Source organism: Pipistrellus hanaki (genome assembly GCF_964339955.1).
Source record: "Pipistrellus hanaki genome assembly, chromosome: 1".
NCBI classification, from domain to species: Eukaryota; Metazoa; Chordata; class Mammalia; order Chiroptera; family Vespertilionidae; genus Pipistrellus; species Pipistrellus hanaki.
This window is the reverse complement of record NC_140503.1, coordinates 20,977,198-21,005,197: the sequence shown is the minus strand read 5'-3', so window position 1 is coordinate 21,005,197 and position 28,000 is coordinate 20,977,198. Positions and strand designations below refer to the sequence as shown.

The 28,000-nt window shown below is 39.2% G+C and overlaps 1 protein-coding gene across 1 annotated transcript; it reads right to left on the bottom strand.

The window, feature by feature from the left end:
* Window positions 1–32: 32 nt before the first annotated feature.
* TMED10 (transmembrane p24 trafficking protein 10) lies at window positions 33–28,000 on the bottom strand. Its single transcript, XM_084893727.1, has 5 exons — window positions 27,478–28,000; window positions 11,836–11,947; window positions 7,596–7,669; window positions 4,441–4,567; window positions 33–3,338 (listed from the first exon to the last, which is right to left on the bottom strand). Exons 1-5 carry the CDS (start codon window positions 27,703–27,705, stop codon window positions 3,217–3,219), a joined length of 663 nt encoding a protein of 220 aa, XP_084749853.1. The 5' UTR covers window positions 27,706–28,000; the 3' UTR covers window positions 33–3,216.

The following is a 28,000-nucleotide window of genomic DNA, read 5'->3' as shown; positions in this document are numbered from 1 at the left end:
TCAAGAGTAACAACATAAAAATACACCTACAATGGTTTCTGCTAGCCTTTATTTGAGAAAATTTACACAAAAATCCCCATCCAACACAAGTGAATCTGTATAAATCCCACATGCTTCTTTCCATTAAACAGAAAAATGGCTTATGACAATGGTATAACAAAGCTGACTTAAACCGCATCACTCTCATCTATATTTTATACACCCTGCTGAAAAATAGGCTCAAGAACAGAGGAAACCAGATAACATCCTCATTTTAAAATCTAATTTGTTCTTGCACTAGCCTTTTATGGAAGGCAAATAAATTTACTTTTTTGATAACATCAAGGTGTAATACCAATAAACTTTACACCAAAAACACAAATGTTCTCGTTGATAGTTTTGGCATGAATAAAAGAAAGACATGAAAGAATTCTAGTTTCATAAATCACTTTTGGGAACAAAAACATCAGCAAAATAAAATATTTGCCTATTCTATTTTCTTCTTTGACATTTTGACAGAGCTGAGTACTACAATATTACCAACTAAGTAGCTTCCATTGCTTGTAAAAAGAGGAAAGGCACCAGTCAGAAATATGAAAGCGAATCTTATTAGACAATGGTACAAAACTTCACCTTTAAACGTCTAAGGAAATTTTAACCCACAAATTTGGTCATTCTCTTCGCTTGGATGTATATTCTGTCATTTAGTAATGTAATATCACAGATAGATTTCCTCTACATTTGCTGCCTTTATGACAAGGATTTCGCTGCGAGGTCCTCTAAAGTAGTTCTTATCAATTCTTAACAGCAGATGGCGATGTTGCACAAATTAATGAACCACTTTTATGCCACACCAGAGAAATGCATACCTGGAGTCAAAAGAAGGGGGAAAGGCTTTTGGGTTCACAATGCCTGGAACATTAACAGAACTGCCTGAGATTTTAACAACATAACTCACTCCCTCTTCCACTTTTGGACTTTATCCAGGTCATCACAGCAGTGTTCTGTTAATTCCAACATGCTGTTGCTTAACTGCAGGCTGCACGGCCCTAAGTCCTATAGTTCTCGCCATTGTGACTAGACAAGCCCTGTAACAACCGTTAGCAGGGTTTTAGAAAGATAGTACAGAAAGGATGAATTCCTAGCTCCTTTCCTGGGAGAAGTGGGAAAAGTTTCAAGTGATAGTATTTTTCTTAACTGTTTACAAACATGGTCATTTGTATCCACATTCTCTATTTATACCAGTATTGGCCTTTAGGTACCTCATACTCATAGTGATTCTTGGATTTGCTTTCACAACATGTATTCTCAAATATTTACTGTATTCATGATGATCCTTCCAGTGTTTTTTTAAATATATGTCTCGGGACATATAAGGGTCAGGAATTAACTCTGGCTGGCAATATAAGACTTGGTAAATTTTCTAATTTTTTCCTTGGTACCTGTTATGTTAAAAATTCAAGCAACCACATATCTGACAAAGAGGCCGTATGTAGGATATATAAGAATGCTCACAATTCATTAGTATAAAGAATAATCTAATTAGAAAATGGGCAAAGAACATGAACAGATATTTCACTGAGGAAGCTATATATGGCAAATAAGCTCATAAAAAGATGTTCAACATCATTAGCCATTAGAAAAATGCAAGTAAAAATCATGAGGTCTCATTATGGACAACTATCAGAATGAATAAAATAAAAATAACAGCAAATACTGGTGAGGATGTGAATTGGTCATACAATGCTGGTGGGAACATAAATAAAATGGCACTCACTCTAGAAAAAGAGTAGAGCGGTTTCTTAAAAAAAATTAAATATGCTTACCATACAACCCAGCAATTGTCCTCTTGAGAGCATTTATCCAAGAGAAATGAAAATTTATGTACACATAAAAACCTGTACATGAAGGTTCACAGAAGATTAGTAATGGCCCAAAACTGAAAATGACCCCAATGTCCTTCAATGGGTAAATGGATAGACAAACTGTGGTACATCAGTACCATGAAATATTATAAGCAATAAAAAGGAACGAACTATTTTCAAGAGCATTATGCTGAGTGAAAAAATTTAATCTCGCCCTGGCCGGTATTGCTCAATGTTTAGAATATCAGTCCTTGCACCGAAGGGTCAAGGGTTTGATTCCTGGTCAAGGACACGAGCTGGGTTGCAGGTTTGATCACTGGCCCCAATAGATGTGTCTCTCTCACATTGATGTTTCTCTCTCTCTCTCCCTCCATCCCTTCCGCGCTAATAATCAATGGAAAAAATATCCTCAGGTTAGGATTAAAAAAAAAAAAAAGTTAATTTCGAAAGGTTACATACTATATAATTCCATTTATATCAGCGGTTGCCAACTGGTGGTCCAAAAGGTTGGTGACCGCTGATTTATATAACATTCTTGAAATGACAAAATTAGAGAGATGGAGAATGGATTAGTGGTTGCCTGAGGTTGGGGCTTGGGAGTAAGGAAGCGAGGTGGCTGTAGCTATAAAAGGGTAGCAAGGAATCCCTGTGGGGGAACTGTTCTGCATTTTGTGGTGGTGATCACATGAATTTACATATGTAATAAAACGGCATAGAACTAAATACACATATATACACAAAAAGAAAATTCAAGCAGTTGAGCACAAATGTTTTAATTCTCTAAAATGAAAAAAATTTTTAAGGAGTTATCTATAGTTCAAAGCTCATTTCTATGAGGTGTCACATCCATTACCCTTTTACAAGACATAAAATTAAGAAAGGACACCTCCAGGAGCTACCGAAACATTTCAGCTAACGGTTAAGATAAACTTAAGGGTGTTTTCACACAGAAATCCAAAGAGGACAGAATGAAACAAGTTTCACATCTTGGTAAAGGAATTAGAGTGGAAGCCCAAGCTGGTGAGCAAGTGGGAGAAGGAAAGAAAGCATGGTTCAAACAGATCACATGAGGAAACCCAGTACAAATGCTGGCTTTGGCATTATCTAGGTAACCCCTATTTTTTGTCCCAGGTGACTCTATTAAGTCTTATTGTTGCAAAACCAGTCCAAATCCTGTCAAGTTAAAAAGAAGCCCCTCAATGACTTGTTGGGTGTAGGTGATAACCCATGTCCTCCCACACCAAGAGACATCAGTTCTGGCAAGAAACTTCCAACGTGCCTCTGTGGTGCTGTTGATAGGAAGCCTTAGGCCAGGCACGTCCAAGTGATGTTCTGCTGGCTGAGATACAAGGTGGGAGGAGAGTAGGCCTTATTACTCAATCAACTTCTTGGCCTTGAAGAAGCGGCGAAGGTAGAAGACCTGCCAAGTGGCTAGTCCAATGAGACAGAACATTGAAAAGATGCTGAAGTATAGGACCCGAGTGTTTGTTGATTCTAAAAAACAAAAACAAAAACATTGTAAATGAAATAATGAAATAAAGTGCAGCAGGCTAAACGATGGCCAGGGAAGAAAGGCAATTAATTAACTTCACTCTGTCCCTAGGCCTAACAGTAGGATTTCAGTTAGCTTTTTCTTAAATTTTCATTATTCTATATATAAATGTTAAAAATTGCGAAGATTAGCCCTAACCGGTTTTGCTCCGTGGATAGAGCATCGGCCTGCGGACTCAAGGGTCCCAGGTTCGACCCCAGACAAGGGCATGTACCTTGGTTGCGGGCACATCCCCAACAGGGAGTGTGCAGGAGGCAACTGATTGATGTTTCTCTCTCATCAGTGTTTCTAACTCTCAATCTCTCTCCCTTCCTCTCTGTAAAAAAATCAGTAAAATATATTTAAGGGAAAAAAAAAATTTGCAAAGATTAGTCCTATCAGTTAATTTGCATACTTGCTCTGATTGGCTGGTGGGCATAGCCTATGAGAGTAGCAGAGTGATGATTCATTTGCATATTAGACTTTTATTAGCTAGAATGTGGTATTGGATAAGTTCCTTCCCTTTTATAATATGTGCTTCAGTTTTCTGTGTGTAACATGAAGATAATAGTGGTACCTCACTCATTGGACAGCCATAATGATTAAATTTATTAAAAGCACTTGGGCCAAAACTGATTTGGCTCAGTGCATAGAGCGTTGGCCTGCAGACTGGGGGGTTCGATTCTGGTCAGGGGCCTGTACCCACTGGGGATGTGCAGGAGGCAGCTGATCGATGTTTCTGGCTTTCTGTCTCTCTCCCTTCCTTTCTGTAAAAAATCAATAAAATATATTTAAAAAAAAAAGATTAGTCCTATCAATTTGATACACAGTAAGCTAACTGAGAATATGGTCAACTACATATCATGGAAGCAATTTCTATTTCCTTGAAAATCAAACAAGGCTCATTTACCTGTAGCAGCAACACTGAAGTTAATTATCTTTCCACACACCACCCCTCCCCTCACCCTTGACAAAACTGAGAAAAGGGTACACAGAATTTAAAGTCTGGTGATCTGATTCCTTTATGGTTCTCTTGCTGAGAAACAAGAGCTGCCCACCCCTCACCATTGGTATCGCGCATCTCCTCCTCTCGTTTCTTCATGTAGGCAAAATCATTAACGATAGATTCCGACAGGTCTTCCAGGCGTCGTAGCTCTACCTCTAAGGGTTTGAGCTTCTCAACTTTTGCAATCTGGAAAAGAAAGGAATCATGAACCCACTCCCTGAAAAAAAATAGCTCTGGTCAAGAACATAAGACGAGTCTTTTAAAATATTTTAACAAACTTTAAAACTCTTTGATCATTCTAAAGTTAGCACCTCTTCTCTTCCCTACAAATGTTTATGTTTCCATCTCAGACTTTCTTTCTTTTTTAAAAAAATATATATTTTATTGATTTTTTACAGAGAGGAAGGGAGAGAGAGCGAGCTAGAAACATCGATGAGAGAGAAACATTGACCAGCTGCCTCTTGCACACCCCCTACCGGGGATGTGCCCACAACCAATGTACATGCCCTTGACCGGAATCGAACCTGGGACCTTTTAGTCTACCGCTGAGCCAAACTGATTTAGACTGACCTGCTTTTTTTTTTTTTTTTTTTTAGGGGGGGAGGGGTTTGACGTTGCCAAAGAAAGTAGTGGGTGGAGTTTTTTTGGTTAAGAAACAGTAATTTAGAGCTATGTTGTAACCATGTGCGTAAAGAAATGCTTAGGACGTGCCAGACCTCCACACCAGGAAACGGCGCAAAGGAAGAGCTGTGGTTTGCTTTCTGCTAGGGAATCCCCTCTTGGGTTAAGCAAAAGGTCAGCAAAGATAATGGCTCTTTCCCAGGGTCAACAAAGTCCAAGGATAATGGAAATTCCACATAGTAGGAATTCAATGAATGCTTGTTTACACAATGGTCTGAAGATGAGGATACAGCAGCAGTACTCAAAACCTGAAAATCATTTTACCTATTCTTCCACCTCATAATAACTAAACTTTTTATTAGTGTTTTATACCTTACAACAGCACTCTAATATATGTTATCTTATTTAAATATAAATAAGATTCTTCTAAATCATGAAAGTTTAAAAGGATTTTTCACTTTACTTTTTTTGGTATGGTTCTTTTCAGTTTATTGCATGGATGAGTTACATTAGTCCAAGTTAAAAGCAGACCCCAAATGGTTACATTATATAAGCTATGAGGTTTTTAACTTGTGACAAGGGAGAGAAGGGAAATTCTATTCATTACAAGGAAATCCTCATTTTAGTTTCAGTGAGCCAAAAGCACTTAAAACCCATGAACCTTCTACTAGGAATTGATGTATGTTCTTGCTCTTGTCATCCAGGAGCTGAATTACTTCTCCATATTCTGGATGCTCAATTAAAGTACAATTGCAGACAAATTTCTCCTTAAACACCTTCTCTAGTTTCTTTTGATTGCAATCATCAGAGATCCCTTGGACAGTAGAAAGGGTCTTCCTGCTACTTCTCTGTTAAATTTTATATGGATATAATCTTCAGTGCCAGCAGAAAGCAGACAAGCACCTTTACTTGCATCAGCAAAGAAACTGAAAGAGTGTAGGTTCTGGTTAGCGAACATCCGATATTACCATAGGATGAATCCTTGACCTCTGGCACACAGAAAGGTGGGTGGGTGGAGGGATCGGGTGGAGGCAGAGCTTCAGGAAGCGAGGTGAGGCTCAAAGGGAGTGCTTGCTGGCAGAGGCACAGTGACTGAGGTCTCATTTTACTCTAAGTTCTTCAAACAAAGAGTCTCTTGCTTTGTTTCTTTTAACTAAACTAGCTTGGAGACAGAAACAAGCAAATCAAAGTATCAGGAATCGTCTTCCCTTCACTATTGCATACTTGCTCCTGTTTACTGCCCACAAATAACTCCATCTAGTTTTGTTCAGTTGAACGCTTAAGCTAAGGAAAAAAAGACCTGAAGTCCTGCAACCGTTGTACTACTACTTCCTCTTGCAGAATCAGTCACTTGCAATCTTCTTCCATTTTAGGATATTCTGTTTGAAATCCTGACGAAAGCTAGAGCAATTTTCTGGTTCTGTTCCTCCTAGAAAATTCTCTTAAATCACTTAGAGCAACTGAGCCTGTTTATTTTTGTTTACATTCTTCAAAAGCTATTTACATTTCCTGAACCCCATCTCTTCTTCATGCCCACAGATACTGTTTGTAAAGACTCTGATCTGGGTAAAAATACTCTTATCTTACTGTAAAGATCAATCCTCTGGTCTTAAATAGTTCTTGTGGCTTTTCAAAGGTGCTCTTGATTTGAAGAACCATTTTGTGCCGCCCCCAAACTCTCGTAATAGAGATGAAAAGAGCTCAGCTCCCCTTCCCCTTGTTTAATCCACACCTCTACTTCCCTACTACCCAAATGAATGTCAGATTTTATTCTCTATAACAATTCCTGTCAGTAAAAATTTCTCATGATCACTATTCCTAGTCCCTTGCAGTTTTTTCTTCCATCTTTCTCTCTTCCTTAGTCTGAAATCATTTTACCTAAAAGCTACTTAGAACTATTGTTGATTCTCAAATGTAGCACAGTTGCTCAAGTCTAAACAGTGCTGAAAAACCATGCCCTAGATATATATAAGGTGGGACAAAAGAAGGTTTACAGTAGTTTGTATGGAAAATACAGTAATCAATAAATAATGGAGGGAGGGATGGGGGCAGAGTGGAGGGGTCAGTGGAGGAAAAAGGAGACGTCTGTAATATTTTCAACAATAAATATAAATTAGAAATAAATGATAATAAAGAGGAAACTCTGTTTCCTGTACTCAAAACTACTTTTGTCCCACCCTGTACAGAGTTGTCAGTCTGGAAATAAAAGTCTTAGATTTTAAAAACAAATCACTTTTCTTAACTTTGGACATTAACATTTAAATGAATTCCAGCTTTTAAAAATTATAAATATATAAATCCATGTGCTGTCTCAAGAGTGCTAAGGGCATATGCTTGAGTGTTCTATCACACCAACATTGCTATAGGACAGATGGTTTAGTTAGTCATTTGGCTGACAACACAGCTAGAGTTATTGTTTAGGGCTGTTAATACAACTTTTTTTTTTTAATCAGTAAAATTGTAGCTGGCTGTCACATGACTGCTGAGAAAACCATAGCCTCTGGCCAAAGCACAGCCAGTTGGCCTGAGTAGGTCACAGAAACCGCAGGCCCAGCACATGACAGCCTCCTCTGGCTGTTACAGTAGGACATACCTCTTCATAATTTTTCGCCTCCACTCCATGCTTCATGTCTAGGATCACGAGTTGGTCAGGTAACCGCCCTGTTCCTGAGAAAGAAATCAAAGGATTCATTGTGCGGAATATTTAAAATTCCGGGAAATCACCCACCCAGCCTCCCTCTCCCTAAACCTCCCCCCTCAATAGAGGGAAACAGATGCAAACTCCTCCCCCTACTCAGCTGCAGAAAATTCCTGGCTCTGGCTAAAATCACAAGCATTCCAGACAAAGCCTCTGTCTGTGCAGCAGCAAAGAGAACATGCTGCTGCCAAACATCTCTAAGCAGGCAGGACAGAGACTGCCGCTGGAACTACAGAGGAATAGGAAGAAGGAGAGAAAACACGCAGGCTTATTGGACTAGGAAATAAAACTCAAAAGTCAAAATAGTATAAAACGGAGTGGCATACATAGACCAACAAGCAGTGGGGACCAACTTAGGTTGAAAAGATACATTTCCACACCTGGATAGGTTGTCCTGTCAAATTTTGAGAAAAGTGTTATTGGGCATGTACTAAGCTTGGATTTACTTAATATAAACTAGTACTGAAAAGAACACAGGATTTATCTAAGATTTCAGTTTAATTCAAACATTTTGGTAAATGTAAGGCCATTTCAATAAATAAGCAAAATGTTATAGAAGTATTCCCACAGAGCCAAGAAAAAACTTGATAATAAGACTACAATTCTCAGGGATGCTTCTTAGAAAGAGAAATGTCTATTTGGTATAGTAGGGCCAACAGAACCATGTTCATATTTAAAGAGGTAATCTGATATAGCTTGATCAAAAAGGAATTCTAATCTTATATCATCAAGTAAGACAAATGAAGACTCCAAGAGCCCCAGAAAATTGCTCAGTCCTTTGGAATTCAATCCCCTGGAATTCACCTGATTATTTATAAAATAAAAACAGCCTGCATGAAATTAGGACTTTGGGGAAACAGCGCCACATAAGCATTGGGACTCCTGAGACCAAAGCCACAGAGAAAGGTTCTGTACTTTCTGCAGCCTGAGAGGCACTGGAGATTTTCTGAAACAGGCTGAAGTGAAAGCAATAACTACTCATTGAGAGCTCACTGGGTGCTAGAACTGTCCTGGAGATTATAATCTTTGCTTTCCTATAATTCGATATGAACACAAGTAACAGTTACAGTGAAAATGCAGTGTCTGGACCGTTTGAAAACAGGCACTGACAAAAAAAACAAAACTTCTTTCTGTAGATTCTTTTATATTTTGAAAATGAACTGTATGTTAAACACTGACTTTACAATCATTCAAAGTGCATATAAATTTTTTTGGGCACCCTGTATATATTTTTAAATACTTAAATTTTACAAATATATCTTCAAATGTCTAAATAATTAATAAGTGATATACTATTAAAAGAAGCCACATTTACCTCTTTGCTCAGCATCTCAAAGTGCTTGCTTTTTCTCCAAAGACCTCATTACCATCTGACTTATATTGTTTATTGTCTGTTTGCTCCAATGAAAATGTAATGTCCAAGAGAGAAGAGACTTCCGTTTTATTCATTGCTAATATCCCTAACACCTAGAACAGTACTTAATATATAGGGCACTTAATAATTATTTGCTAAATGAATCAACTAACTGACTGAGAAATTAAGAAGGCTAGAATGCTGAGGAAAGTACACTAAAAGAACTAAAGGTAAACTCATGTTTAAATGGGAAAAGAGCATTCCAGTAAATGAGTAAATGTGACATGTTTAGAGGGCAGAGCAAACCAGACTGGCTGGGGATCTGATGAGTAGTGGAAGATAAGGCTGGAGTGAGAGTAGAAGGACTATTAAATACCATGACACCTAAAGTCCCGTCCAGTTCAAAAATTGTATGATTTAGGTTTCATTCTATAGATCAGGAATAGTACTGCTACCACCAAAAAGGAAGGCGCCATTTTGGGGCTCAGCCCATCTGGTTTCAAGTTGATCTAATAAATTTACAATTTTTCACCAAAAAAAGAAAAAGAAAAGGGAAAGCTCTTGAAAAAGGACTAACATAATGAAAGATATGTTTAGGAGATAAATCTGGAACCAGTATTAAAAACTGGGGTATTAGTTACAAGGCTAATGACCTAATTCATGATTTAAAAGATTAGAGTTCAGATTTGTGTGGTGAACAGATACAGAAGCTATTTTGTAAGAAGTATCAACATAACTTGATGATAGACTGGAAAAGACAAAAATAATTTCAAAAATATGAGCCCAAGTCACTGGAAGGATGGTGGTAATACTGATGAGAGAGGGGAACTAGTTTGAAAGAAGTTCATGACATCTTAGTTTTGAAGAGTGGCTCAACCATGTCGAAATGTCTAGACTACTGTTGAGACATTTTGGAACTAATAGGGGTGGGGGCAGGGAAAAGGTTATCAGTCACGAAATTGCTATTAAAGTATTTAATTTTCTATTCTAAATCTATTATTCCATTTACTTCAGGCAAACACCCTTAGCTTTTAGGCTCAACTGACCCAGTCTAGATCAAAGGAGTCAATTCTTGGTTAACTGTCAAAAGTACCAAGTTGATCTGCTATTCCTGGGACTCTACCAGAGTAGTTGGCCAAAGTGCTTGCTTTTCTTCTATGATCAGATACTCTGAACATTCTATAAATGTGAAATTGCCAGGAGTCCTTTTGGTACCATACAGAGAAAGCCTGAGAATAAAGTCAAATGGAAGAAAGGATAGGAAGTGCTAAATGATAGCTGGAGTTCCAACAATCCTGTTAAAACCCCAATATACAGCCTAGCCTGAGGTCAGCATCACCATTAAGACTTCCCAGTTTAGAGTCAAATGGTCTTCCTCTTCTCTCTCTCTCTCTCTCTCTCTCTCTCTCTCTTTTAAATATTTTTATTAATTTCAGAGAGGAAGGGAGAGGGTGAGAGAGATAGAAACATCAATGATGAGAGAGAACCACTGATCTGCTGCCTCCTGCACGCCCCACACTGGGGATCGAGCCCACAAGCTGGGCATGTGCTCTGACCAGGAATCAAACAGAGACCTCCTTGTTCATAGGTGGCACTCAACCACTGAGCCATGCCAGCTGAGCCTTTTCTTTCTCTTTAAGCCAATTTGAGTTATGTTTTTTGTATCTTGTAGTCCAAAAGGGTTCCAAATAATATAACAAGTATAAATACAGACAGCTTTTAGAATCTAGTACCCTTAGAGTGAAAGAATAGGAAGTGAAGGGGAATGTGCCTTTTCACCCACCACTGATAATCAGAAACCGCCAGGTAATCAGCCTAAAAGTTACTATGGGATCTTGGTCTTGAGATACATAGAAGATTCCCATAGCAAGATATCAGGACTAAAAAATAGTAAGTGCTCTGAAGACCAAAACTTCTTTGGACTTTGAAGGATACTGAATAACATTTTATTCAATGTTATCCTATATCCTATATAATAAACGGCTAATACGCAGATCAAATGGCAGAATGACAGGGGGAGCACTGCTCAGCCAGAAGCCGGGGTTCATGGCTGGCGAGAGCGGCAGTGGTGGTGAAAGTCTCTCCCACCTCCGTGGCAGTCAAACATCTCCCAAGGGCTCCTGGACTGTGAGAGGGTGCGGGCTGGGCTGAGGGACCCTCCCAACCACCCCCGAGTGCATGAATTTCATGCACCAGGCCTCTAGTTTTGTGATAATGTTGATGAGATGCCATAGGACCTCAACTCTTGTTTATATTACACGGTAAAACTGGTTTCATTATATGTCGTTTTGCTTAAAGTTGCAGAACCTATTAATAACATTAGCCCTAGCTGGTTTGGCTCAGTTGGTAAAGTGTTGGCCTGGGGACTGAAGGTTGTGAGCCCATGCCCAGGTTGTGAGCTCGATCTCCAGTAGGGGACTAGCAGGAGGCAGCCTACCAATGGTTCTCTCACATTATTGATGTTTCTGTCTCTCTCTCTCCCTCTCTGAAACAAATAAAAATATATTTAAAAAACAACCAGCCAACATTAAGTGATGACTTACTATATTTTCTAGCACCTATCACAAATTAAACTCTTTTCATTCAAGCCCAGTGTATCACAGCATTTAGAAAAGGCCTCTCCTGCACATGAAGAATGATACTTTCACTTATATGTGAGTGCACTCCAGCAAGTGTAGTTTTCATTTCCTCTTCCTGCTGGCCTAAGAGAGAAAGTTCATGCTCTTTCTTACTTGAGAGAAGATGCTTAATTCAAGGACAGACAACACTCTGATTACTTACCCTTGCTCTCAAAACACACTTCGAACATGTCATAATCTTCAGTGGTAAAGGCAAATTTTCCCTTGGTTGCATCCTCCTTGGAGTATAGAATATGGCCAGCAGAATCTGTGATCTAAAATAAAAAAGTAAGTAAGAGCAGGCAGCAAATAACACTCAGGAAGAAAACTGATAGAAACTGGAGAAATAGAAAGAAACACTGTCTATAAAAGACATTTATCATAATGATGACCATGTTCCAACCATTCCCAAAGACAGGAATAGGATTGGAGGATGAAGCCCAAATATAGCAAATTTTATTCATTCAAGCAGCCTATCCACACTGTAAGTTAAAATCTGTTGCCACTTTAGAATGACAGGTGAGATATAAATTGGGTTTAGTAGTAGCAAAGGCTCACTTTATAGAATGTAGAACAGTATTTCCCAGAAAAGGATAAGTCACAAAAATTGAAATGGATGACTACCAAAAGAATATACTACAAAAGGGATAAAGATACATAAGAACACGTCTCTTCTGTAAAATAATTCTTGATAGGGTTGAGGTGGGGCTGGAGAGTGGAATGGGATATCTGATATAAGAAGAGAAGGAAAGGAAGGCATACACAAAAAAGAAAATCTGGTAGCTATATTCCTCCAAATGTCATGTTAATTTGTCAGTTGCTACCTGGGATGGGAAAGAAGCCCAGGGATAAACAAAAAGTTCTCCTAAAGAAGGCATCCTTGGCTTCCACAAATGGTAATGCCTTTCTTATAGGTTGTTAGCTTTATGTCTCCAAACTTAAACTGCTCCATTCCTGGAGAATGGCCTGTAAAGAAGGGAATTACATGGTAACTTGACAGATTGAATCTCAGGCTTCTTTTCTAGAGCACATGGCTGTCTCAGTAGAAGGCAATTTCATTATCTAAGGCAGAAACTACTTGCAACGTGAACCACAAAAGTAGTGACTTCATTATATTAAACTGGATGTTCTAGTGCTGTTTTTAAAACAAGATTCATTTATAGGTGAAATTTTAAATTTAAAAACTGAGTAGCACACATATAAAGCACTTCACTAGTTATTTCTTTTTTTTTTTAATCTTTTTAAAATATATATTTTATTGATTTTTTTTTTTTTTATATTTTATTGATTTTGTACAGAGAGGAAGAGAGAGGGATAGAGAGTTAGAAACATCGATGAGAGAGAGTCATCGATCAGCAGCCTCTTGCACACCCCCTACAGGGGATATGCCCGCAACCAAGGTACATGCCCTTGACCGGAATTGAACCCGGGACCTTTCAGTCCCCAAGCCGACGCTCTATCCATTGAGCCAAACCGGTTTCGGCTATTTTATTGATTTTTTTACAGAGAGGAAAAGAGAGGGATAGAGAGTTAGAAACATCGATGAGAGACATCGACCAGCTGCCTCTGCAGGATGTGCCTGCAACCAAGGTACATGCCCTTGACCGGAATCGAACCTGGGACCTTTCAGTCCACAGGCTGATGCTCTATCCACTGAGCCAAACCGGTTTCGCCACTAGTTATTTCTGAGTAGTGAGTTTTCTTTATACTTTTAGTTTTCTTTCAATTTTCTACAAAGGCACATATCACTTATGCTCAGAAACGAAGTTATTTCATTTTTTGGGGGAAAACATATAACTAAAGAGTAGTTATCACAGATAGACAAATTTTAAATGATGGATTAATAAAAAAGGTTTTATTACATCTTCTAAATTCCCTAAAAATAACAGTAGTAACAGTAATCAAGTATCTTCTGTCATGAATGATGCTGATCATTCATGACTGTCATGCATTTAAGATGCCTCAATCTGCATTGGTCATTGGGGATACAAGGATGTGTAAGATAGCTCCTATCTAAATGAGGAGAGGAATAAGAAAGGAGACCACTACATCGTGAAAAATGAATTACTAAATTACCAGTATAAGTCCATAGGGTGTGGTTGACAATGTGGAAAACTGGATGGGTCTGTCTTAAGGAAGAAAACAGTGACAGCCATGACATGCCAGGTTTTCAAATCATCCAATTTTTCAAAAGAAGTTGTGGACATTTTAACTTTTATTTAAAATCTAATTTTTAAATCCTCACAACCAATCCCAACATTTGAAAAACTATCTCAGGGCCAAACAAAAGATGTCTATAGAACCAAGTTCTTCTGAGCAACCAATTTCTGATCTTTGCATAACAGCAGGAAATAAACATCAAGGGTATAAGTACTGAAGAGTCATCACAGAAGTCATCATCTTCAGTCAGGCAAGGAAAGAGGCTGGGTCACTGGCCTACAACAAACAGCCCAACTTAATCGGGCTTACAAGATTTGGCACACATTTGCAATCTTATGTCCTAGAGCAGTGGTTCTCAACCTTTCTAATGTTGAAATCTTACTTACAAGATTTGGCACACATTTTTGCCATCTTATGTCTCTACAGCAGCGGTTCTCAACCTGTGGCTCGCAACCCACAGGTTGAGAACCGCTAGCAGGGTCACTTAAGACCATCAAAAACACAGATATTTACATTACGATTCATAACAGTAGCAAAATTACAGTTATGAAGTAGCAACGAAAATAATTTTATGGTTGGGGGTCACCACAACATGAGGAACTGTATTAAAGGGCTGAGGCATTAGAAAGGTTGAGAACCACTGGCCTAGAGTAATAGCTTATGATCTCTTTGTATTCTCCTAAGATATTAAAGGGATTCTAAAGGTATTGGCAAAAATCCTTTATCGAGTAACTTGCAAAATGAATCAAGAAGTCTGTCATGTTTTTCTGAAAGGCCTGATACAACCCACTCCTCTAACTGGTACTAGAAGGGATAAAAACTGTTTAAATTATCCTCCACTTTGTACTGAGGAACTATAATCATGGTAAAACCTCTTGCTTTGTTGTTTCTTTCTATAATATCTGAAAATGTATTAAAAGTTCATTTTAGGGCAAAAACTCAAATGCTTTAAAAGAGGCTGAAGATAAAGGACCCATCACTGCACGTATCTTCTTTAACATGAAATTTACCTCCCAGAATAGTGTGTGAGAATGATCACAATTCCCTTCGGGCCTCCACATTTCTATATTCCTTATGATATTGAGTTGACAGAAATATAAATGAGGGTTATTTGTCTTGAAACTTGGAAATCCATTCAGACAGCTTGACAACTTAACCTTCGGGTCAGGTCTAACAGATCCTAGAATTTTTCTGAAAATCAGTTGATTTTCCATGTAGTTCATAACTGTGCAGCTATTTTAGGAGCCAAGTCACTGATCTTAAGGATAAAAAAAATCACATGACCCCAATGTAATTACATAAATCAGCAGGTAGCTAAAATTAGGGAATAGAAAACTGGCCCAGCTAAGTGACTAGCCAGAACTGGCAAAGCCTATTAGGCCAAAATGATGGTTTCAAATATCTTTTAATTAAGATGTTCTAATTATAGGTCACCTTAAAAGATCACCTGGTTTCTCAAGAATTGAGACCTTATTTTTTCTTCTTAAATTTTACTAAAGAACCATCTAGATGGTGTTAAATAACTGCCACTTTCACCTACTGGAACAGCAAGGCCTTAAAGAAATCCTTTCTTCACTTTTAACAATAAAAAGATGTCTAATACACATTGTAAAGTTCTTAATTAAACAAGGGTAATATCAAGCTATAAAATTTGCCCATATAACATCAAAGGATAGGAAGTAATAAAGATTTGTTTCCAGATAACACCTTCTGAAGAAAAGCAAACCAAAGGTCACAACTTAAAAAATACTGGAAAGTTGTTAATTGTATGTACAGAGTAGCTGATGTCAAGAATATGTGAATATTCTCACACTGAAACTGTCAATATGTGAGAATACAGGCCATTGGGAATATAAACTCATTTAGAACTAAATTTCCTTGGACCATTCTAGGCAGTGGTTGGAAAAGAGGTTCTTGAGCAGATCCAGCTCCTATTCCTTTACCAAACAGTCAGGATAATAAATACCTGCTTACTTCAAAAGAATTTTAAAGTAGCTTAGGCCCAGCCGAAACCAGCTTGGCTCAGTGGATAGAGCGTCGGCCTCTGGACTGAAAGGTCGAAGGTTCAATTCCGGTCAAGGGCATGTACCTTGGTTGCGGGTACATCCCCGGTGGGGGGTGGAGGGAGGGGGGGTGCAATTGGCAGCTGATCGATGTTTCTCTCTCATCAATGTTTCTAACTCTCTCTTCCTCTCTGTAAAAAAAAAATCAATAAAATATATTTAAAAAAAAAAAAAATAAAGTAGCTTAGGCCCAAACACTAGGCAAACAAAGCAATTAGGAATAGTAAAGAATAGAGTTCTCCTGGAAGAAGAAAACAAATAGGCACCATCAAGAACCTGAACTGAGCAAATGAAATCTGCACTATAAATCTGACTCAAGTTTTCTGGAAGCCAAGATTAAAAGATTAAGAGAAACACAAGTTGGGTTACATATAATTTATTGTCTGATGAAATCTCACAAATTTATCTTCAGAGATAATTTTCCTGGAACTAAACAGCAAGAACAACTTATCAGGAAGGTCCTTGCAAAAGGACTGTGACCAATAGACTCTCCATTTTCAACCATGGCCTTCCCACAGTTCAAATGGGTGTGTTTAGTAATCTTTCACATGATCTGGCTGACCTAATGTGGAGGAGGGACCTGAAGGAATGGATGAATGCTCCTGTGCTCTGGTTCTCCGTCCTTCGAGCACTTCTCTCCTTATTCTAGCTCCTCTAGTGGCTCATAGAATTCCCAGCCTCACTCTAAAGTTGCAAGAAAGCTGAGACTATTTTGGCCAATCACTGTTACCACAGTCTGTTTAAAAAAAAAAAAAAAATGCCAGGATAATACTATTCACCTAGATCTCATGTCTTAATGCCATTTTTTTCAATAAAAAGAACCAGGTCTCCTTGGAGAAATGGCTGATCCTGAGATTGAGGCAGGGAATATATAACATGAGCCTGGAGTTTATAGTACCAAAAAGTAAGGAAGTGCTCAAAAACAAAACAAAACAGAAAAACAAGAATGGAGATATGTCAAAGGGAAACAGAAGCCACACGAAAGTACTCCCAATAGTCAAAGCTGAAATAATTTGAGTGCCCGGCCAGCATGGCTCTGTGGTTGAACATTGACCTATGAACCAGGTCACCTTTTGATTCCAAGTCAGGACATATGCCCAGGCTGCAAGCTTGATCCTACTGTGGAGCGTGCAGGAGGCAGCCAATCACTGATTCCCTCTCATCACTGATGTTTCTCTCTCTCTCCTTCTCTGAAATCAATAAAAATATGTTTTCTTTAAAATGAAATAATTTGAGCAACAAAAAAGTAGCATTTGGATTATAACCCAAAGTATAAAATAAATATCCATGAATCCATACTATTATAAATTAAACAAACAAACAAGGGAGAAGAGACAGATTTCCTGTGCAGAAGACTCTAAATAATTTATGTAGAAACAGCACCCTCAGGGAAGTTAAGAATAACCCCCCACTGCCCATAGTGACTTCCCTGCAAGAGCACAGTATGGAAAGAGGAAAGGAGTGATCTGACAATGGAGAAACCTGACAAACACAACCTTCACCAGGTGATCATGGTCAATATCAACAGTGATTAATGTTGATGGCAAGCTCTCTTGATGTGTGATGTGATGAAAACGACATTTTACCTCTGCAATCTTCCTCCCCCAGATCCATAATCCCAACAGAGGGGCATCCTATAAAATACTTGAGGAATACACCTCAAAACTCACAAGGTAGCTGTAACCAGTTTGGCTCAGTGGATAGAGCATTGGCCTGTGAACTGAAAGGTCCCAGGTTCTATTCCGGTCAAGGGCATGTACCTTGGTTGTGGGCACATCCCCATTAGGGGATGTGCAAGAGGCAGCTGATCGATGTTTCTCTCTCATCAATGTTTCTAACTCTCTATCCCTCTCTCTTCCTCTGTAAAAAATCAATAAATATATATTAAAAAAAAAAAAAAAAAACCTCACAAGGTAGTCAAAAACAAGAAAATTCTGAGAAACTGTTATAATCTAGAGGAGCCCAAAGAGATATGACTAAACGTAATATATTCAGGATAGGATCTTGGAACAGAAAAAAATGACATTAGGCACAAACTAAGGAAATAGGAATTAAGTATGGACTTTAGATAATAATAATGTGTCAATACTGGTTCACTTGGTGTGATTAATGTACATACCAATGTAAGATGTTAACATGGGGTATATGGGAACTTTACTATCTGCACTGTTTTTCTGTAAATCTAAAACTGTCCTAAAATAAAAAGTTTATTAAAAAAATAGTGTAATACTCAAAAGAATAAAGGCAAGAACACATATATATACACACACACACATCTCCAGATTCTCAAAAAATTCTTAGTCTACTCAGAGTCAAACAAGCAAACATTTTCACATATTTTTTATGAGGTACATTACAAATAGTTAATTTGAACAAGTCTAAACCTATTCCTGGAAAAATGACATGTGATCCCTGGAGGAGGTGGCAAGGACGCGTCTTCCTACTGGTATAGGTCACACAGTATTTTCATTTGTTGAATCAGCTTCATATCCTACCAGTCTAAGAACATGGTAGTGTGTGTGTGTTTAAAAAACACCTTTTCTTGGAGTGCTACCATAGCAGCAGAGGTCAATCAGCTTGTGGCTTTGCTGTAGTTGGTGAAAATCTGATGGTGTCATCTCCTTCAAATAGGCTCCTACCTGTACTCCATCAGGGTTATGATCAGTCTGTAGTTTAATATTGAATATACAGTGTATACATATTATTTTAAGGAAAACCATCAACTTTGTAGCTCCTTAATGACAAACTCAGGAATTTAGAAACAGCAAGTCCATTGTAGAGCTCTATACATTGAATAAAAATGAACTGAAACAGAGATACCTACCCTTTCCTCCCTTTGAGACAGTAACGCATAGCAGTTAGACTAAAGGTTTTAGAGTCAGACCTCAGGTGTGTGTTCAACTAAGAATTGTGCCACTTATTAGCTGTAAGGCCTTGGATATGTTCCTTAACCTCTCTGTGTCTCATATGTAAAATAAGGACAATGGTATGAACTTTATGAGGCTATTGTGAGGATTAAATTTAATACAAAGAGCCTAGAATAGATTTTGGCACATGGCAAGCACTCAATAATGTTAGCATTGTCATTGTTCGAATTACTATTATAACTGTTAGAGATAACTAAAAACTTCATAAACATTTAGAACACCAACCACACTTCCAACTTAACAGTGCTAAAGAATGGCAAACTAAATAAAGTTTGCTACGTTGACTAAATCCCGGGATGGTTAGGTACCAAATGGGTATTACATGAAAACAGAAAAAGACAGACAGGTAAACTCATAAGGAAGTAGCAGTAAGATTTAGAACCTGAAGAGTTACCAAAATGCCTAACAGAGCAGGTATTCAACAAAACCTTTAACTTACAGGGATAGCAAGAAATACAAGATGACTCTGGCATTTCCTGCCCTTATTTTTAACCTGAAGAGTAATAAATTACCTGGGGGAGGGAAGAGAGGATGGTGTGTGCTAATATAATGATCAGAGGTTGTGGGTCTATACTCTTCATTTACTCTAAGATATAAAAAAAAAGGAGAAATATCGCTTCTCGGCCTTTTGGCTAAGATCAAGTGTAGTAAAAAAAGGAGAAATAACTCCCAATCATTGAATATGTTATCGTTTTAGAGTAGAAAGTAGTATTAGAAATACCTTCAAAAGACTACCACAAGTCCCCACTGTTCTCTAACATGAGGTACATGGACAACTCTAACAGCCTAGAAGCTATTATTTAATGGCACAAAATGAATTTATCCTGATCATTCAAACAAGAGCAAATACCAACTCCACGTCTGAATCCCTGAAATCGAAGGATCACATCTAGAGCTCACCCAGAACAAAGTCAAACTTAAACCACAAACAGCATTTAGCAACACTAAATTCTTGAGAATTTCCAACACAATTCAGCGATGGCATAGCACAGCAAAGAAGTATTGCTTAAGGAGGCTTGTCGCAGTGCTGAAAACTAGAAATGGAAAATTTCCAGGCACTGGTATGATTATGGATAGATGGTCTCTTCCTGCTTCTATCACCATTTGCTACTAACTCAACATATGCAATACGTCATGCTTGACTGAGGAGGGGGCGGGACGGTTGGGGGACAAGAAAGGAGAAAGAGGAAGGGAGAAGGAAAAACCAGTTACTGCCCTAACAATACTACTGCGGGGGTGAAGCCAGATCAAATGTTTTTTTTCATACTGTTCCAAAGTTATTTACGGTAAAATCCTCCAGTGTGTCCCTTTTAGGCACAAACAAAGCCTTGTTCTTTCTTAACAGCTAGTCCCTTGACTTCCCACACGTTATGTAGAACAATGAGGTCTAGCACAGGATAAAGCAGATGACATCAACCTCCCTCAAGTCAGAGATTTGTTTGGAAGCCCAAATTCTGGTTTGTGGCCAGCTGGCTCTTTTTACAGAGGGCTCTACTGTCCAAGCTGCTAGGCTGCATAAGCGTATGGGGGCAATGGCTTAGGATCAACCACCAGTCAGCAATTCACGTAAGACACAGTATAGAAGTCACCGTACCCCACTAGATTACCTCTATAAATCTGTTCCATTTCCCTAGAAACTGGATTCAGTCTTCAGATGTCATAAAAAAAAGATATGGCATATAATTTCAAATTCTAAGCCGCTCCCTTTCTCTAGATTAGTTCAAAACAGATATGACTGTGGATAACTGTTCACTGAATAGGAGAGATTTAAATGATGTATATTACCTTGTAGTTTTTATAGAGAAGAAAACACAAAGTCAGATTTTAATTTAAAACTAGAAATTTTGGATGCAGTACTAGATTTTAATACTATTCAATAGTATAGATTACTATTTAATACTATTTGAATACTATAGAAAAAAATTAGATTTTAATACTATTGAATGCTAATGTACCAATTACCCTTCTGTACTAAGCCACCTATTTATTGACCTGTTTCTAACCCATTGGACAACAGTCACAGCAAATATAAATTTGAAAGAGACATAGCTTTCACAACAAAAAAAAAGATCAGCCCTCAGTACAGACACTGGTAGTAATACGCTGAAATATAACTGTTCTAAATAAAATCATCTCAAAACTATAGTGCATGCATATCTTTTATCTTTTCATACAGATTTTAGCGGAGGGATGAGCTTATAAGCAAATGGTTTCTCAACTGCCAAGAAACTTCTTGATAATTTTTAGTCTTAAATTGTGAGAGGCCTGTGACTCCCTACTTCAATCACTCCCTAGTTCTATCACTTGATTTTTCAGTATAGTATTTAATCACTACCTGAAATTATGTGTATATGTTAGTAGTTTTTTCTCTATTCTCCATCAGAGTTCAAGGCTGAACTCTTCAGATGATCTATTTCTCATCTATAAGCTAGTTAGGAAAGATAGAAACCATAATTGAGTAAATATCCAAATTTAAAAATTTTCATTCAGCAAAATGAATTGTTAATTTTCTCTCTTGAAAAATGACAATAAAAAATGTAGACCAATTAAATTATTTGGAAGAGGCTGAACAAGTATAAATGACTTAAATTATTATCATTGGGCTTTTCTTTCCTTTCTGGTGATGATTATGACAACTCCTCATAGTTGTTTTTTCTTTCTGTAATTTATTTCCAAAATATAAAGCACCCTTAGACAATAACTCATCTCATCCCCTAAAATTAATTCATCCTCCAATTTCCACTATTAACAAGCACCCTAAATAATAAAAGGTATTGGAGCCGATTAAACTATGAGGGCATCATCTAGTCTTACTGAAATGTGATTTTCAATTCAAAATCAAAAGAGTTGAGATTCTCCGCCGAAACCAGTTTGGCTCAGTGGATAGAGCGTTGGCCTGCGGACTGAGGGGTCCCAGGTTCGATTCCGGTCAGGGGCATGTACATTGGTTGCAGGCATATCTCCGGTGGGGGGTGTACAGGAGGCAGCTGGTCTATGTGTCTCTCTCATTGATGTTTCTATCTCTCTATCTCTCTCCCTTCCTCTCTGTGAAAAATCAATAAAATATATTAAAAAAAAAAAAAAAAAAGAGTTGAAATTCTGACCACAAATACTTTTATGCCATCAATCACTCCCTAGTTCTATCACTTGATTTTTCAGTATAGTATTTAATCCCTACCTGAAATTATGTGTATTTGTTAGGAGTTTTTTCTCTGTTCTCCACCTTCAAGGACCTTCTTTGCTGTTCATTTCCATATCTAGGTCTGGAATATACTAAATATTAAATAAATATTTACTGAATGAATGGAAGAATCACCAACAAAATACTCAGAATTCCTCTCATTAAACTATCCTTTTTTTTAAAAAATATATATTTTATTGATTTTGTACAGAGAGGAAGAGAGAGGGATAGAGAGCCAGAAACATCAATGAGAGAGAGTCACCAATCAGCTGCTTCTTGCACACCCCCCACTGGGGATATGCCCGCAACCAAGGTACATGCCCTTGACCGGAATTGAACCCGGGACCTTTCAGTCCCCAAACCGACGCTCTATCCATTGAGCCAAACCGGTCTCGGCTCATTAAACTATTCTTTAACTGGTCACTACAGTGATATATGACCGGGAAGTCAGATTAGCAAGTCAATTATCATTCAAGAGAGAAGAAAGAGTACTAATATTTATGGCCTACCAAAACGAGCCCTGTGCAATAAAGAATACATTCCAATAAGTCCTTCTAACAATTCCTAGAGATCTATCATCCCCATTTTATAGATAAGGGCCCAAGGAAGAGTAAGTCATTCCCCCAAGACCATGCACCCTATAAGTGGTGGAACTGCTGGGATTTATACCCGAAACTGTCTGATTCCAGGTCCAGTCTCTTTCCACTGCTTCTCAGTAACATTAAGATATTTAACTTAGTTGTACAATAATACTTATATAGTACATTAAACTGAGGACTCAAAGGTGAATAAGAAATTAAGGAGTTCACAAAGTTAAGCACCATATTACATGAAGAGTGCCTGGTCGAACAGGATGTAATGGGAGCAAACAGGAGGGCAGTACGGGCAAAGACTGGTCCAAGTTAAGAGAAGATAGTATTCAAAGAACTGCAAGGTGTTCAGTACAGTGAGAGCTGGGAGTGGGAGGAGGAAATGAAGAGGAAGGGAGAAGTAAAGATCAGAGGTGAGGCTAGGCCAATGGCTATTCATTTATGTTCATTTATCCCTTATACCAGGGGTCCTCAAACTTTTTAAAGTGGGGGCCAGATCATGGTCCCTCAGAGAGCTGGAGGGCCGGACTATATGAACTACTAATTCCTACTTTAACACCTCGGCTGCGCTCACTGCCCAAAAAACCTGGCGGGCCGGATCAGACTCCTCTGCGGGCCGCATGTGGCCCGCGGGCCGTAGTTTGAAGACCCCTGCCTTATACTGAAGCCCTACTATATGCCAGGCACTGTATTAGACACAAGCATTTCAATGATGATGAGATAGTCTCTGCTCAGGGAGCTTTTAGTCTATCGAGGAGATGGGTAGACACACAGTACAACATAGAGTGACATATGATGATACTAATGTATTTATTGGACATTAAGGTGCTCTTTGACAGGAAGAAAGTGAATTAGAAAGCTCAATCAAGGCACTACATTCTTCTGAGAGAGACTGCTTCATTCAGGGCAACAGCAAAATGCCAACCCCAGTTGACCAGATTTTGCACTACACAAAGTCTCTTGTTCTCCAAACTTCAACCCAAACTACTGCTGCTTGAACCAGAGACAGACATATGACCAAAGAGAAGATCCAGAATGTGGCCTGGCTTAAAAGGAGCCGAACCAATCAAATTTTTACGCTCAGGAGCTGCATTTCAGAAGTTGAATCATTGAGGCAGAGTGGCCCACAAGTGGTCAAAATTTAAGAGAAAGCACAACTGAGTGAACAGAAACTATGAAAAAGGTTGCAAACTGTGATAAAGCGCTGGATCAAACCCACAAATGTATTCCGTGGCCTACATAGTATATTAAAAATTTTAAGATAATACTCAGCTGTGGTCTCTAAAATACCACTCCTCACAGAAAAGAACCAGAACTCCTTGGAGGAATAGTTGCTTCCAGATCAGGGGTTGGACATACAAAAGATGTGGCTAGGACACCTTACTGTCCTACAAAACAGAGAAGCTATCAAAACCTAATGGGATGGTGTCAAAAGGATAACAGAGCCAGAGACATGTGAGCATAAGGGACGAATGCAACTGACTAAACCAACAACAAAACTGAAACAAACAACAAAAAATAATTTCAGAATAATAGTCAACCCTCTGGACTACAATGGAAATGACAAGGGCAAAATGCTTTACTCTGAAAATTGTCATTAAAAAAAACTGAATTCTGCCCTGTGGTTAGAGCATCCAGCCAGTGGACTGAAAGATCTTGGGTTCAATTCCCAGCCAAGGGCATGTACCTCAGTTGCAGGTTAGATCCCTAGGCCTGGTGGGGGGGAGGGGGAGCAAGTGGGAGGCAACCAATTGATGTGTCTCTCTCACATCAATGTTTTTCTCTCTCTCTTTTTCTCCCCACCCCCCTTCCATTCTCTCTAAAAAAGAAATATCCTTGGGTGAGGATTTAAAAAAAAGAAAAAAGAAATGAAGCCTGCATTTGCCTGCCTTTCCTATATGAATTATAAATTTTAGGGTAACCAAGTGGTCTTAAATTCTGTAAGATTAATTCCAGCCAATAAATATGGAAGGAATAACAGAATTAGAAAATAATTTCATAACCTTAATGAACAATAAATATAAGTCATCAATGGAGAAAAATTAATGGGAAGCTTTATAATGGAGGCTTCAGGGCACTACCATCTCAGTAGGCAGAATAATGGCATCCCCTGCCCTCCCACACCATCCAAAATGTCCACATCGGCCCAGCCAGTGTAGTTAAGTGGCTGAGTGTCAACCTATGAACCAGCAGGTCATACAGTTCCATCCCCAGTCAGGACACATGCCTGTGTTTCCAGCTCAATCCCCAGTAGGAAGCATACAAGAGGCAGCTGATCAATGATTCTCTCTCATCATTGATGGTTTCTATCTCTCTCCCTCTCCCTTCCTCTCTGAAATCAATAAAAATGTATTTTTAAAAATCGTGTGAGGTGTGATTATAGCTGCATAACATTGTGACTTTGTTCATAGTTTTAAGAAATTCATGCAGCAGTATGTAGGACTGAAATCCATGATATCTGGGATTTATTTTAAAATAATTCAGCATAAAATGAGAAAGGGGAAGCAATTACAATGAAAAAAGTGAGGCAAGATCCTATTGATTGGTGAATCTGGTTACTGGGTATATGGCCAACTGATTGTGCCCTTTTCCATAAAACTGAAAACAAATAATGCCAAAACCAAGGTGAATTAATTGGTGACATTTAAAAATCAGCAGCTTTCATATAAAAATCTGAATTTCTGACTTCATTTGAAAAATCAGATATGGCAACAAGGCCCATATCAAGAAATGATCATTGACCACTCCAAATTAAATTTCCAGCCGAAACTGGTTTGGCTCAGTGGATAGAGCGTCGGCCTGCGGACTGAAGGGTCCCGGGTTCGATTCCGGTCAAGGGCATGTATTATACCTTGGTTGAGGGCACATCCCCAGTAGAGGGTGTGCAGGAGGCAGCTGATGGATGTTTCTCTCTCATCGATGTTTCTAATTCTCTATCCCTCTCCCTTCCTCTCTGTAAAAAATAAATGAAATATATATTTTTTTAAAAATTAAGTTTCCAAAACTCCCAATTACCCCCCATTTATCATCACTGCTGTCCTTTTTCTTATACCTGGCTTAGTTCATTCATTTATGCTACTTACTTGACAGCTAGGTTTAGGACCCCAGGAGTGATGTGATTATGCTGGTGAGAAGCAAGAGAACAGATCAGGCATGGGGAGATAAACTGAACAATGGCAAAGTGCTAGCATATAGATTTACAGACTCCTACTGCTGACGGTCCTTCAGCAGCTTTGGACATAGATATAATCCCCATAAGGCCATGCTACACCATGCTTCTTATATTTAAGTGCTTACTATAATAGAAACAAGGCGGTATGCTTGACATTCTGGAAAATAAAATACAAACATGAAAATAATTCCTGCCCTCAGGACACTAACAATCTAATAAGGGAAACAAGATATAAACGTAAGTGGTTACAATGTAAGATGAAAATAAGTGAGTTTAGGATACTGTTCAGGGTGCCACATATGTAAAATGTAAAGCATGGAGTGACAAAGTATATAGGGCATGTTGGAAAATTGAAACTTCTTCAGACGAGCACAAGAAAGCTGCTGAAGGATTTAAAAAATATAATTACAAATCAGATGGGGCAGCACTGCAAACCACAGTAAAGTCTCTTTCACTGTTCAAATCCTCTGATTCTGTGCACAACATCTGTTGAAGAGCCAGAAGCATGACCCTCAAAATGTCATACCCTCATGGCTTTCTTGGCTAGACATTAGTTTGGTACCTGAAGAGACTAATGAAAGGATGGGTCACTGAGCAGTAGCTCTGAAAACAGTTTCTCTCTCTAATACCACTTCTGGGTTCGAAAACTCTGCACAGCAACGATGGTCTTCTTATACCTAAGGGCTATTATTACAAAGTAAAAATGTTTCTTACTATTCAGTCTGAGACCCATTCTGTTAAAAATAAAACCATGTGCTTATTGTGAGTGAACAAAATTACCTCCAACGCAATCAACCTTGACTAAACCAAAAGATAGGAGCGTTTCAAAGATCGCTCTAATGACAAAAATGGGACCAAACTAGCATTCTGGCAGTAGCTGTCACCACTAGAGTATGGCTGAAATTTACATAGAACTTGGCCAAGTCCAGATTCTGGGGTACCAGGAAGGAAAAGCACTAGAGACTGAGACCACTTGATGGATGGTCTCGGTTTTAATTGACTACATTTTAGTCAATTACAGGAATTACAAATAAAAAGCAAGGCGAAAACAAAATTCCAGCACTTTCACTTAACTTCCCAACTAAGACTCAATTACAGCTCTGGCATCAGCTTATTCTACTACCTCGTTGAGCCTCAGTTTCCTTATGTGTATAATGAAGCTAATAGTACCTACTTCATAGAGGAATGCACGAACTAAATGGCGATGTATGTACTAAGATCTGACACAGCTAATGCTCAATGAATAACAGGTTTCCTTATTCACAGTGAGCTCCAATGCCTCCATTATCTTCCCTATCAAGGGTGGCATCTAATTATATCTCCACGATCAAGCAGGTTTTGCAGGTCTCAACGTGTCTTTGCGTCAACCCCCACAAGTATGCACCATCTGAAGACGTCTTTGGAGAATCAAGTTCCAGCTCAAGGCACCTAAGACTAAAACAGACACGGGTCCCGCCAACGACCAAAGCGGAGGTCGCCCCAGCTCGGCTGTCACCACATCCGCCTACAAGGCCTCGCGCCCTTCTCCGGGTTCCCCCGCTCGGGTGCCCAGCCCTCCGCCAACGCCAACCCTCAGGGCGAGGGGGCGGTCTCCTCCGCCCGCCCTCGGCGCCCCGGGGAGGCCGGGCCCGACACCCCCCTCCCCACCTCCATCCTCGGCCCAAGGTCCTCCCGTCCAGACCCGTCCCGTCCCGCCCCGCCCCGGGCCGCACCTTGAGGTGGGTGCGCAGGCCGCCCGCGCCCCCAGATTGGTCGGTGATCTCGTAGGCGCCGGTCACCAGCAGGTCCTTGTGGATCTCCTCACGGAGGCACTTGCGGGAGTTGATGGGCAGGTGGAAGGAGATGGCGAGAACCGAACTGGGGCCGAGCAGGAGAGGTAACAGCAGCAACGCTAACTGGCAAGGGCCACGCGGGACGTGTAGGCCAGGCAAACGAGACATGGTGCCGGAGTCTGTGAACACCCGGGCCTCGGCCGCAGCGGAACCGAAGGGCCCACGTGACTCACCTCTGGCCTACCGGCTGCGCAGGCGCCATTTTGGAGACTGGCAAGTAGACAAAAAAACACGTAGTAAATCTTATACAAGGGCGGGGGAAAACGATACGATACCACGCCGCACCAACAAGGTAGAGTGATGAAATAAAAAATTCTAGAAAATTTCCGGGAAACTTATTTTTGTGGGGTTCAGCGACTGGTCAGTCAGCCATACCAAGTAAGGGCAGACCCGGAAGTAATTC

What these genes read in the sequence shown, in the direction of transcription:
- TMED10 (XM_084893727.1), bottom strand. Translation starts at nt 27,705, where the DNA reads ATGTCTCGTTTGCCTGGCCTACACGTCCCGCGTGGCCCTTGCCAGTTA. An exon ending in AGGCGAAAAATTATGAAGAG is followed by an intron (nt 4,568 to 7,595) that starts GTATGTCCTACT and finishes TTTCTTTTCCAG; the next exon opens with ATTGCAAAAGTTGAGAAGCT. An exon ending in GGAGATGCGCGATACCAATG is followed by an intron (nt 3,339 to 4,440) that starts GTGAGGGGTGGG and finishes TTTGTTTTTTAG; the next exon opens with AATCAACAAACACTCGGGTC.